Source organism: Salvelinus fontinalis, chromosome 4 (genome assembly GCF_029448725.1).
Source record: "Salvelinus fontinalis isolate EN_2023a chromosome 4, ASM2944872v1, whole genome shotgun sequence".
Taxonomy (NCBI): domain Eukaryota; kingdom Metazoa; phylum Chordata; class Actinopteri; order Salmoniformes; family Salmonidae; genus Salvelinus; species Salvelinus fontinalis.
The window spans coordinates 47,758,875-47,773,468 of record NC_074668.1 but is presented as its reverse complement, the minus strand read 5'-3'; the positions used below and the strand labels follow the sequence as shown (position 1 = coordinate 47,773,468).

The 14,594-nt window shown below is 45.4% G+C and overlaps 1 protein-coding gene across 2 annotated transcripts in view; it reads left to right on the top strand.

The window, feature by feature from the left end:
• kremen1 (kringle containing transmembrane protein 1) overlaps positions 1–14,594 on the top strand; it is a 125,367-nt gene that overhangs the window by 33,874 nt on the left and 76,899 nt on the right. For both annotated transcript variants that reach the window (XM_055920391.1, XM_055920390.1), the window contains exon 2: positions 6,467–6,629. In XM_055920391.1, coding sequence (XP_055776366.1) covers positions 6,467–6,629 — 163 coding nt within the window. The remainder of the gene's footprint in view (positions 1–6,466; positions 6,630–14,594) is intronic.

The window sequence follows — 14,594 nt, the reverse complement described above, 5'->3', positions numbered from 1 at the left end:
TGCCTCAGAAACCCGGATCCGGGAGCACCCCCCACCCCCCACACACTGTTTAGCATAGCTAGCATAGCTTCACAAGTAGATAGTAGCATCTAAATATCATTAAATCACAAGTCCAAGACACCAGATGAAAGATACAGATCTTGTGAATAAAGCCACCATTTCAGATTTTTAAAATGTTTTACAGGGAAGACACAATATGTAAAGATGTAAATCTATTAGCTAAAAACACATTAGCATAATCCACCATCTTTTATTTGTCCACCAACACCAGTAGCTATCACCAATTCGGCTAAACTAAGATATTTATAGCCCCTAACCAAGAAAAAAACTCATCAGATGACAGTCTGATAACATATTTATGGTATGGGATAGGTTTTGTTAGAAAAATGTGCATATTTCAGGTAGCTGCCATAGGTTACAATTGCACCCACCGTCACAAATGGACTAGAATAATTACAATGAGCAACGTGTTTACCTAACTACTAATCATCAAACATTTCGTAAAAATACACAGCATACACTAATCGAAAGAGACAGATCCTGTGAATACAGACAATATTTCAGATTTTCTAAGTGTCTTACAGCGAAAACACAATAAATCGTTATATTAGCATAGCACATAGCACATAGCAGCCCAGCATTGATTCTAGCCAAAGTGAGCGATAAAAGTCAACATCGCCAAAAGATATTAATTTTTTCACTAACCTTCTCAGAATTCTTCCGATGACACTCCTGTAACATCATTTTACAATATACATATACAGTTTGTTCGAAAAGGTGCATATTTAGCCATACAAAACCGTGGTTACACAATGAAAATAGTAGCAAAACAAGCCTGAAAATGTCGGTCGCCATCTTTCAGAGTGATCTAGTTTAATTAATAGCTAATCATATACTTGACAAAAAAATACAGGGTTTACAGGAATCGAAAGACAAATTAGTTCTTAATGCAACCGCTGATTTACATTTTTAAAATTATCCTTACTTTTCAATACAGGGTTCGCCAAGTGAAGCTATACCAAACAAAATGGCGAAATATGCGTTTAAAATATTTCGACAGAAACACGATTTATCATATTAAATATTGCTTACTTTGAGCTGTTCTTCCATCAGATTCTTGGGCAATGTATCCTTTCTATGTTATAAACGTCTTTTGGTCGATAGATGTCCTCTGTCCTTCGAAATGTCCACCACCAACGACCGACACCCCAAAACGTGTCCAAAGTTTCAGAGTGCACAACAAATAAATTCCTCAAAATCGCACTAAACGGATATAAATTGCTATAAAACGGTTCAAATTAACTACATTATGATGTTTTTAACACCTAAAACGAGTAAAAACATGACCGGAGAAATATTGCTGGTTAGAAAACGATTTGGAACGAGGCAGGTCCGATGCCCTTCACGCTTCAGGCGCACGACGAGAAAGGGCGGTCTCTATACATTTTGGTCTTTTATACTGGCTGTGAATATCCCATCGATTCCATTGAAAGCGTGATGACGTACAGACACCCAGAGGAAGACGTAGGCAGTGTCGGTTTCTTCATAGCATTCACTGTCGCCTTAAAAACAGACCCCAGATCAGAGGTAAAAAAATTTGAAATCTGAACCCTGTCATGAAAAGTGCTGTAGAAATTGTTCTGTACCACTCAGAGACAAAATTTCAACTTCTATAGAAACTAGAAGGTGTTTTCTATCCAATAATAACAATAATATGCATATTGTACGATCAAGAATTTAGCACGAGGCAGTTTAATTTGGAGACACAAATATGCTAATGCGGAACAGCACCCCCTATAGTTCCAAGAAGTTAAGACACTTTATGTTGGTGTTTACTTTATTTTGTCAGTTACCTCATATATATCTGAGATATCTACTGCAGCCCTCATCCTCCACATACAACACCCGTTCTGCCAGTCACATTCTGTTAAAGGACCCAAAGCACACACATCCCTGGGTCGCTCCTCTTTTCAGTTCGCTGCAGCTAGCGACTGGAACGAGCTGCAACAATCACTCAAACTGGAAAGTTTTTCTCAATTCCTTCAATCAAAGACTCAATGATGTACACTCTTACTGACAGTTGTGGCTCTTTTGCGTGATGTATAGTTGTCTCTACCTTCTTGCCCTGTGCTGTTGTCTGTGCCCAGTAATGTTTGTACCATGTTTTGTGCTTTTACCATGTTGTGCTGCTGGCAAGTTGTGTTGCTACCATGTTGTTGTCATGTTGTGTTGCTACCATGCTGTGTTGTCATGTGTTGCTGCCTTGCTATGTTGTTGTCTTAGGTCTCTCTTTGTGTAGTGTTGTGTTGTCTCTCTTGTCGTGATGTGTGTTTTGTCCTATAGTTTTGTTGTGTTTTTTTATTTTTAATCCCAGCCCCCGTCCCCGCAGGAGGCCTCTTGCCTTTTGGTAGGCCGTCTTTGTAAATAGGAATTTGTTCTTAACTAACTTGTATAATTAAATAAAGATTAAGTAAATACAAATAAATAAAAAATATATAGTCTGTCCTACAGTCAGTCCTTATGGTTGTCCCTCTGTTACTCCGTACTGGGTTGCAAAAAAGATGGAGGAATGGATAGAAGGATGGAGGGATATAGAGAGGGATAGAGGATGCTCCTTAAATCAGAGTCTGTCTTTAGAACCAGACCTATGTAATTATCTTGCGCTTTGTTTCATCCCTGCTCATAGCTAACACAACAAACCAGTGCTGTATTAATAGCGTGACCTGGCAGCTCTCTACGGAGGAACATCCTTTGTTTGTCTGCTTGTTTGTTTTGTTTACCAATGAAATCACATGACCACAAGCAGGCACAACTCTCTCTCTCTCTCTCTCCCTGTTTCTGTCTCTTACTCTCTCTCTTTCTCCTCTCTCTCTCTCTTTCTCTCCCCCTCTCTATATATACGTCTCTCAATCTCTCTCTCTCTCCATCACTCGTCAACGAGCACTATTTGAAGTCTTAGTATGGAAGTAATTAGCCCGCAACTCCCGACAAATATAATAACAGGGCGATTAGCCCTCAGTGAATTATCCTCCTCTCTTTCCTTTTTTAAGACTTCTTGGGTTTGTGTGGTATCCTACGAGAGCAAGACTTTGCTGGTTGGGGTTTGGGGCGAGTCCTCCATCCTCCTCTTTCTCCTCCCTTTTCCCGGACTTTTCTATTTGAGGATCTTGCATCTATTTAAGAGTTTTTCTTCTCTCTCTCTCTCTCTCTCTCTCTCTCTCTCTCTCTCTCTCTCTCTCTCTCTCTCTCTCTCTCTCTCTCTCTCTCTCGCTCATGCGGACGTGGTCTCTGGTTCTGTTTCCCATCAGGCTATGATACAACCACAAGGAAGGCCCTTGTCATGTGACATGAGTGGAATGGTCACATGCTGACAGAGAGGGGGAGGAGAGGATCTGAGGTGGCGATAGTCACCAATCAGGGGGAAGAGGACAGCTGGAGTATGTCCCAAATAGCGTCCTATTCCCTTATATAGAGCACTATTTTTGATGGGTCCTGGTTAAAAGTAGTACACTAAATGAGGAATAGTGTACCATTTCGGATGGAGACCTTGTAGTAAGTGGATGGATTGTGTCACAGCTTTTGGATCTCTCTTCCTATCCTCATCTTATAGCGGGAGGAACTTTCGATTTGAAGGGCATGTGCATGGCGTCCCTCCCTCCCTTCCTCCGCAGGCCTTTTAAACACTCCATTCATCTTTAAGATGGCCTCAATTATCTCTGAGTCCCTGCAGATACACTACTTCCCATTCCCACCGCAGGCAAATGGTGCCTCCAGACCACATCAGGCCCTTGGCCCGGCCGCTAGGAAAACACTGTCTTATTTACCGTCTCGTCCTGGAAGGGTTAGATAGCTTCGCCATAGTAGGGACATGACTGCCAACAGCAGGAGCCGTATCCCAAGTACTGAACACTGAAACAGTAAACTTCCACAAAAGTTGAACAAATGGGAGACATTTCACAAAGTCACGTTGGGTTCCTCTCCTTTTCTCTTCTGATCTATTGCTTTGTAAAGCAGGCACCATAACGTCAGTCGCTTCAATTTCAATCTAGTGTGTGTGTGTGTGTGTCCAGTTTGAAGGACAGACACGAGGCCTGTTTGTCATGCAAGGCTCTGCCTCAACGCTTCCTGCAAGGTACTGCTGTCTGTCTGAGATGACTGGAGATGAGAATATAGCACCCTTGACGTGATTGCTCTGGGATACGAGTGACTCATGAATGCACTGGAATTGGCCCTCAAACTCTCCACACTGCTCAGTGTGAATCCTGTGACACACACACACACACACACACACACACACACACACACACACACACACACACACACACACACACACACACACACACACACACACACACACACACACACACGCACACACACGCACACTCATCCCACCTTATTAAACTGCCTCATCTGTCCTCTGACTGCCAGACTGATAGCTGATGCTATCTCTCTCTGTTTGCATTCTCTCTATACTCCCCATACGAGTGTGACACGTCTCCTAATGCTATAAAGCTGGATTGCTACTTTTATGAATACATGTTCGTTCCCCTTCACTTTAGTCTCTAGGTATATTTATGATGCTTGGCTGATACTGAGCCACGCAGACCTAGACACTGGCAGAACTAATTCACCGGGGGAGTGAGGAGCTGTTTGCAGTTTACAGACAATGGAGTGGCTTCATAATTACTGAAACCCTACACCCCTCAGCTCCTTACTAGCAGTGAAGCCTGTCAGTCTGTCATGCCGTTGATGGATCGTGGATAGGGCTGACCGAACAATTGCGCCTGGCCTAAATGTCTTTAATTAAAACCCACTTTTATATGACACTGAAAGCAACTGGAGGCCTCTCCTGGTTTGACATGGAGGCAGCTCGTTCTTCTGCAAGAACGTCATGTTTCACGACAGAAACTATTGTATGTGGTTATTTGTGCAGAATCCGTTGTTGGAGATTCATTGTATGCGTTCCCTGTTACTTTTGGCACGAGACATAGAAGGAATGACACCAGACAAGTTGTGTTTCAGATATCAAACCTCCATAACCACTATATAGACAACACTGGGTGACTGAAGTCGTTTTGATTTTGTTTTTGCTCTATTTTGCTCGGGTGTTCTTCCATAGATCAGCCTTATGGAGGACTTGATAAAGGTGTCTTAAGGAGAAAACGGGAATCAGGGGAGACCAATACCGAGTGGTAGGACTAATTGACTCCTTCGTCTGTGAACTAACACATCTAGGGCTGAGTTGCGTGGGTGACTTTGGGAACAGTCCTTCCAAGGCTCTGTGATGCTGCTGTCTCTTCCCAAACAGGCCGGTAACGAGCTGTACAGGGCTGCTTCAAGAGGGTCTATAGGGATAGACTGATCTGAATGATGTTCTACCCTCGATGGCGTGGAACAGGAAAGGAGCTTTAAACTCTCGACTCCAAAGGGGAAGCAGAGAGAGACCAACATCATAGCGTTATCTCTCAGGGCATATGGCTGTCACCGCAAGCAGGATGGACAGTAAAAGTGACAGAGCTTCACTCTATACTTCACTGTACTGCACCTCAAGTAGATGAGAGTTTAAGATGCATTTTCAGACAGGGCCTGTGTCTGTGCTAGCCAGACCAGAGACCCTCCTCTCTCCCTCTGAGCCCCAGGGAAACACTGCAATGAGGGCGCATCAGACTCCCTTCACCACTGGCTGTGTTGATTTGGTTTCTCTTTCTTTTGTTGTCTGAGAAAAAAAGTGTTTTTCTCCATCTTGTGTTTTTCTGGTTGAGCATTAGAGTGGAGATGCAGTTGTTTAACCATGCTTTAGTTTGTTCTCTCTCTCTCTCACTTGCTCTCGCGCTCTCTCTCTCTCTCTCTCTCTCTCTCTCTCTCTCTCTCTCTCTCTCTCTCTCTCTCTCTCTCTCTCTCTCTCTCTCTCTCTCTCTCTCTCTCTCTCTCTCGTCTCCATATGGTTGTCGTACAATTTTACAGAAAATTCAAACCATACCTGGTTTTTTTTTTACTGTGTACATCGTAGTGGGTTTCTCAAGACCCTTGGGGAAATTTTGGAGGGCATTAATTGGAGTAATATTGTGTGATTGATCTCACGCTAGCTATCTAACACACTTGGCCATCTTTAGAATCTTTAATTGGGTAAAGAACACAACTATTCCAAGACTTACAGTTATTTAGATCATATCCTATTTGTGTAAAACGCTAATAATTCAAGCCTACTCTTTTGGCTCAATATTATCAACAGACTAGGTCACTACATTGATGTAAAAACATGACTGAAAAAAACTCCAAGCTTTGGATTTCTATCAGAATAGATCTTTCTCTCTAAATGCCAAACACAGTGAACACTTGTTAAATCTCTCTCCCTCTCTCCCTTCTCTCTCTTCCTCTCTCCTTCCCTCATTCCCCCCTCCTTCCCTCATTCCCCCCTCCCTCCGTCCGTCCTTCCTTCCCTCCCTCTCTCTCTCTTTCTCTCCAGAATGTTACACAGCCAATGGAGGGGACTACAGGGGCTGCCAGAACCAGACGAGCATTCTTGGGGGCAAGCCATGCCTCTTCTGGAATGAGACCTTCCAGCACCCCTACAACACCCTCAAGTACCCCAGCGGAGAGGGGGGTCTTGGCAGCCACAACTACTGCAGGTGAGACCCCCTCTGGAGCCTGAGCTGGAGGAGTTGGGTTAGCAATTAGCCTCACTATAATATCTAGAACATTTTCGGACAAGATAGAACTGCCAAAGGGGGCGGAGTTGCAATCTACTGCAGAGATAGCCTGCAGAGTTCTGTCATACTATCCAGGTCTGTGCCCAAACAATTTGAGGTTCTACTTCTAAAAATGTTCCTTTCCAGAAACAAGTCTCTCATCGTTACCACTTGTTATAGACCACCATCAGCCCCCAGCTGTGACCTGGACACCATATGTGAATTGATTGCCCCCCGTCTATCTTCAGAGTTCGTACTGTTAGGTGGCCTAAACTGGGACATGCTTAACACCCCGGCCGTCCTACAATCTAAGCTAGATGCCCTCAATCTCACACAAATTATCAATGAACCTACCAGGTACAACCCCAAATCCGTAAACACGGGTGACCTCATAGATATTATCTTGACCAACCTGCCCTCTAAATACACCTCTGCTCTCTTCAACCAGGATCTCAGCGATCACTGCCTCATTGCCTGCGTCCATAATGGGTCTGCGGTCAAACGACCACCCCTCATCACTGTCAAACGCGCTGTAAAACACTTCAGCGAGCAGGCCTTTCTAATCAATCTGGCCCGGGTATCCTGGAAGGATATTGACCTCATTCTGTCAGTAGAGGATGCCTGATTATTCTTTAAAAGTGCTTTCCTCACCATCTTAAATAAGCATGCCACCATTCAAAACAATTTGAACCAGGAACAGATATTGACCTTGGTTCACTCCAGACGTGACTGCCCTTGACCAGCACAAAAACATCCTGTGGCGTATCGCATTAGCATCGAATAGCCCCCGCGATATGCAACTTTCAGGGAAGTTAGGAACCAATATACACAGGCAGTTAGGAAAGCAAAGGTTAGCGTTTTCAAACAGAAATTTGCATCCTTTACCACTAACTGCAAAAAGTTCTGGGACACTGAAAAGTCCATGGAGAATAAGAGCACCTCCTCCCAGCTGCCCACTGCACTGAGTCTAGGAAAACCTGTCACCACCGATAAATCCACGATAATTGAGAATTTCAATAAGCATTTTTCTACGGCTGGCCATGCTTTCCACCTGGCTACCCCTACCCCGGTAAACAGACCTGCACCCCCCACAGCAACTTGCCCAAGCCTCCCCCATTTCTCCTTCACCCAAATCCAGATAGCTGATGTTCTGAAAGAGTTGTAAAATCTGGACCCCTACAAATTAGCTGGGCTAGACGATCTGGACCCTCTCTTTCTAAAATTATCCACCGCAATTTGCGCAACCCCTATTACTAGCCTGTTCAACCTCTCTTTCGTATCGTCTGAGATTCCCAAAGATTGGAAAGCTGCCGTGGTCATTCCCCTCTTCAAAGGGGGAGACACTCTAGACCCAAACTGTTATAGACCTAATCTATCCTACCCAGCCTTTCTAAGGTCTTCGAAAGACAAGTTAACAAACAGATCACCGACCATTTCGAATCCCACCGTACTTTCTCCGCTATGCAATCTGGTTTCCGAGCTGGTCATGGGTGCACCTCAGCCACGCTCAAGGACCTAAACAATATCATAACCACCATCGATAAAAGACAATACTGTGCAGCCGTATTCATCGACCTGGCCAAGGCTTTCGACACTGTCAATCACCACATTCTTATTGGCAGACTCAACTGCCTTGGTTTCTCAAATGACTGCCTCGCCTGGTTCACCAACTACTTCTCAGATAGAGTTCAGTGTGTCAAATTGGAGGGTCTGTTGTCCGGACCTCTGGCAGTCTCTATGGAGGTGCCACAGGTTTCACTTCTCAGGCCGACTCTTTTCTCTGTATACGTCAATGATGTTGCTCTTGCTGCTGGTGATTCTCTGATCAACCTCTACGCAGACGACACCATTCTGTATACCTCTGGCCCTTCTTTGGACACTCCAGACGAGCTTCAATGCCATACAACTCTCCTTCCGTGACCTCCAACTGCTCTTAAATGCAAGTAAAACGAAATGCATGCTCTTCAACCGATAGCTGCCCACACCTGCCCGCCCATTCAGCATCACTACTCTGTACGGTTCTGACTTAGAATATGTGGACAACTACAAATACCTAGGTGTCTGGTTAGACTGTAAACTCTCCTTCCAGACTCACATTAAGCATTTCCAATCCAAAATTAAATCTAGAATCGGCTTCCTATTTCACAACAAAGCATCCTTCACTCATGCTGCCAAACATACCCTTGTAAAACTGACTATCCTACCGATCCTTGACTTCGGCGATGTCATTTTCAAAATAGCCTCCAACAATCTACTTAGCAAATTGGATGCAGTCTATCACAGTGCCATCCGTTTTGTCACCAAAGCCCCATATACTACCCACCACCGCGACCTGTATGCTCTCATTGGCTGGCCCTCGCTTCATATTCGTCGCCAAACCCACTGGCTCCAGGTCATCTATAAGTCTTTGCTAGGTAAAGCCCCGCCTTATCTCAGCTCACTGGTCACCATAGCAGCACCCACCCGTAGCACACGCTCCATCAGGTATATTTCACTGGTCACCCCCAAAGCCAATTCCTCCTTTGGCCACCTTTCCTTCCAGTTCTCTGCTGCCAATGACTGGAACGAATTGCAAAAATCACTGAAGCTGGAGATTCATATCTCCCTCACTAACTTTAACCTGTTTGGGCTGCAAGCCCGAAATCGGAACGACAATGACAACAGCTGCAGGGCGCGAAATTCAAAATATTTAACTTTTACACATTAACAAGTCCAATACAGCATTTGAAAGATAAACATCTTGTCAATCCAGCCAACATGTCCGATTTTTTAAATGTTTTACAGAGAAAACACCACATATATTTATGTTAGCTCACCACCAAATACAAAAGTGGACAGACACGTATGGATATGATTATGAAGTATGAATTATGATTCAAGTAGCATGCACAAGCCAACCGAAATAAACTAAAACCAACCTAAAGAGCCCAGAAAAAACTACCTCAGATGACAGTCATATAACATGTTACACAATAAATCTATGTTTTGTTCATAAAAAGTGCATATTTTAGCTATAAATCAGTTTTACATTGATGCTACCAAAAATGCTAACACATAGCTAGAGTCTGAATCCAGACGGGAGTAGCCAGAGAAAATACATACACCAACGTCGGCTACTAATTACACCTCATAAAACATTTCAGAAAAACATATGGTGGATAGCTAATGAAAGACAGATATCGTGTGAATAAAGCCAACATTTCCGATTTTTGAAGTGTTTTACAGCGAAAACACAATATATCGTTATATTAGCTAACAACATAAGCTAGCATAAGTCAGCACTAGCATTGGTCAAGCGCTAGCCTAGCACAGTTAGCCCAGTTAGCACAGCACAGCTCAACAGATATATGAAAAAGCATCCCAAATTGGGTCTTATCTTTGTTGATATTCCATCAGAATGTTGTAACGGGGTCCAATGTCCAGTAGAGTCTTTAGTTGGGTTCCAGAACAAATTATTTCCCTCTTTGGTTAGCAAGCACAATAGCATTGCGGCGCTACTCAGCGTTTCTTCAAAAAATTCTTCCGTCGTATCACATCTAAAGTCCAGAATAAATTGCAATAATATAATTAAAGTATATTGAAAAAACATACTTTAGGATGATTTTGTGACATGTATCAAATAATATCGTAGTCAGAGATCATATTCAACGTTATCTACCTTCTTCCAGAAGCCGAGACCAAATTCTGCTTCGCGCCCGGAATTTTTTTTTAACTGCGCAGGTCTCACAAGAAGGTGTGTTATTCAGTCCATGGACGAGATATTCGACTCCTTTCAATTCTCACTTCCGCATTACAGCCTGACGAAGGCGTGTGACGTGTTTCTATGGTCCCAAGTCAAACGGCCTTTTATAGAGAAGGTCTTAAAGAGACACATCGCATTTTGGAAATCTCAATTCGGCTGGGAAAATGGCTGTAAAAATATTTCTGTTCGACTTAGAGAAACAATTCAAACCTTTTTAGAAACTATAGACTGTTATCTATCCAACAGTAGTAAATATATGCATATTGGAAAATAAAAAGTTTCTTAGGAGGCCGTTTGAAAATGTGCACACATTTTCCAGTTTTTTCAATATTCAGCTTGCAGCCCAAACAGGTTTAAGCACCAGCTGTCAGAGCAGCTCACAGATTATTGCACCTGTACATAGCCCATCCAACTACCTCATCCCCATATTGTTATAAAATTTTTTTGCTCCTTTGCACCCCAGTATCACTACTCACATTCATCTTCTGCACATCTATCACTCCAGTGGTAATTGCTAAATTGTAATTACTTCGCCACTATGGCCTATTTATTACCTTACCTCCCTAATCTTACCTAATTTGCACACACTGTATAAAGATTTTTTTCTATTGTGTTATTGACTGTACGTTTGTTTATTCCATGTGTAACTCTGTGTTGTTGTTTGTGTTGCACTGCTTTGCTTTATCTTGGCCAGGTCACAGTTGTAAATGAGAACTTGTTCTTAACTGGCATACCTGGTTGAATAAAGGTGAAAAAAATAAATAAAAATAAACTATTAGTATGCTGGTGAAGTTAGCTTAGCCTGTTAGCATTTAGCCTACTATTAGTATGCTTGAAGCCAGCTGGAGGAGTTGGCTTAGCCTGTTAGCATTTAGCCTCAGTATTAGCATGCTGGAAGCTGGCTGGTGGAGTTAGCTTAGCCTGTTAGCATTTAGCCTCACTATTAGTATCTCTGAACATTTTTTAGACACTTTACAACAGCAACCCCATTCTGTCTTTCCGTGTTATATTTCTTCCCTACTCTGTTCAATCTGCCCTGGTTTTATTTACATGAGAAAGTGTACTCACACAACACACCAATAAAATCATACAGCAAGGAGATTTTAAACTCCTGTTATTGTCTGAAGATACACGTAGTGATGTCACTTCTGGTGCATACAGCGTGGCGTATGATGTGATTGACTTAGGCAGACTGTTCTTAAAATGCAACCAAGTCTTTAGAAGTAGAGCACATAGAGACATGCTTCTGAGAAGTCAGGGGAGAGATTCCCTCAGATGGTTGGACACTGAATCCCCTAAGTGTGTGTGTGTTTGTGTGTGTGCGTGCATGTGTAAATGTGTGTGTGTATGAGCGCGTGTGTTAGTGTGTGTGGGGTTGTTTCCCCCCCTTGCCCCCCTCAGACATTCACGTGTGAATATTTAACGGTGGCGGTCCTTTTATCCTTGTCGTCACGGGAAGCCAACCACGCTTGAAGAGCTTGTACAAGCAAAGTCCTCCTCACCCCACTGATCCAGGGAATGCCAGGGGACACCACCGTGTCTGGGCTGTCTGGAAAACACAATCCCCGCCGTCGCTGTCAGTCTCTTATACAACATTTACATGGCTACAGCACTCACACAGTCATACTTACTTATGTACCACACTCATAGGCCTATGTATGCTATCAGCTACACACAAATACAACACAACACTGTGATATGTGGTTGTCCCACCTAGCTATCTTAAGATGAATGCACTAATTGTAAGTCGCTCTGGATAAGAGCATCTGTTAAATGACTAATGTAAACTCACACATCCCCACTTACTTACATACAACACTCACAAGCATGGGCCCATAACCTCCCATACATATGCCCATAGCCTAGTAGACATTGCTGTCAGCTGCATTCACAGACAACACTCACATAGGTCCAGTGGTGTAAAGTACTTAATAACCCTTTGCTGCAGTGAGCTAAATCAGGGTCACACACAGTGATTCTTGGTAGTCTTAAACAAATGTACTTTGAAAAAAACGTATACACCTCACACACATTGTTATGGGCTTAATAAAAGTAGACACCTGTACCATGTCAGATTTTGAGTTTGCATCACAATATTACAGTTTATATACAACACAGAAGACTGAAATATAGCAAAACTTGTTTGACATAGAAACACTGGATTTTCTGCTTTTTTTTTAACACAATGTTTATTATTTATGAAAAATATTAATAGCATTCCACCCATGAGGCCACTAGTTATTAGACTTCAGGAAAGGTCTATGTAAAAAAATATTTTAAAGTACTACTTAAGTCGTTTTATTGGGTATCGAAAGTATTCAGATCCCTTTGCTTTTTCCACATTTTGTTATGTTACTGTAAAGGCAGTCAATGTTGTTTTCCCCCTTAGACGAGAAGGAGCATGGATAGGACCAAGATGCGGATTGAGGGAAATAAGCCATCTTTTAATGACAACAGCAAACAAGACACTACAAAACTACAAAACAACAAATGTGACTAACCTTCAACCGTCCTGTGAGGGACACAGGAACAAACACCCACAAAACCCCAGTGAAACCCTGGCTGCCTTAGTATGACTCTCAATTAGAGACAAACGATACACACCTGTCTCTAATTGAGAATCATACCAGGCCGAACACAAAAACCAACCTAGAAATACAAAACATAGACTGCCCACCTCTGGGTGGGCGTCTGTCCACGGTGGTGGCTCAGGCTGAGGGCGAGGTCCCCACCCCACCATAATCAATCCCCGCTTCTTTATCCCCCTCCCAATGACCACCCTCCCACTAACACCACCTAAATGAAGGGGCAGCACCGGGATAAGGGGCAGCACCGGGATAAGGGGCGGCAGGTCCTGGCTGAGGGACTCCGGCAGGTCCTGGCTGAGGGACTCCGGCAGGTCCTGGCTGAGGGACTCCGGCAGGTCCTGGCTGAGGGACTCCGGCAGGTCCTGGCTGAGGGACTCCGGCAGGTCCTGGCTGAGGGACTCCGGCAGGTCCTGGCTGAGGGACTCCGGCAGGTCCTGGCTGAGGGACTCCGGCAGGTCCTGGCTGAGGGACTCCGGCAGGTCCGGGCTGAGGGACTCCGGCAGGTCCGGGCTGAGGGACTCCGGCAGGTCCGGGCTGAGGGACTCCGGCAGGTCCGGGCTGAGGGACTCCGGCAGGTCCGGGCTGAGGGACTCAGGCAGGTCCGGGCTGAGGGACTCAGGCAGGTCCGGGCTGAGGGACTCAGGCAGGTCCGGGCTGAGGGACTCAGGCAGGTCCGGGCTGAGGGACTCAGGCAGGTCCGGGCTGAGGGACTCAGGCAGGTCCGGGCTGAGGGACTCAGGCAGGTCCGGGCTGAGGGACTCAGGCAGGTCCGGGCTGAGGGACTCAGGCAGGTCCGGGCTGAGGGACTCAGGCAGGTCCGGGCTGAGGGACTCAGGCAGGTCCGGGCTGAGGGACTCAGGCAGGTCCGGGCTGAGGGACTCAGGCAGGTCCGGGCTGAGGGACTCCGGCAGGTCCGGGCTGAGGGACTCCGGCAGGTCCGGGCTGAGGGACTCCGGCAGGTCCTGGCTGCACGGCTCTGGCAGGTCATGGCAGGACGGCTCTGGCAGGTCATGGCAGGACGGCTCTGGCAGGTCATGGCAGGACGGCTCTGGCAGGTCATGGCAGGACGGCTCTGGCTGGTCATGGCAGGACGGCTCTGGCTGGTCATGGCAGGACGGCTCTGGCTGGTCATGGCAGGACGGCTCTGGCTGGTCATGGCAGGACGGCTCTGGCTGGTCATGGCAGGACGGCTCTGGCTGGTCATGGCAGGACGGCTCTGGCTGGTCATGGCAGGACGGCTCTGGCCGGCTGAGACGCACTATAGGCCTGGTGCGTGGTACCGGAACTGGAGGTACCGGGCTGAGGGCACGCACCTCAGGGCGAGTGCGGGGAACAGGAACTGGGCACACTGGACTCTCGTGGCGCACTCTAGGCCTGGTGCGTGGTACCGGAACTGGAGGTACCGGGCTGGAGACACGCACCATATGGAGAGTGCGTGGAAGAGGAACAGGGCTCTGGAGATGCACTGGAAGCCTGGTGCGTGGTGTAGGCATTGGTGGTACTGAGCTGGGGTGGGAAGGTGGCGCCGGATATACCGGACCGTGAAGGAGGACACGTGCTCTTGAGCACCGAGCC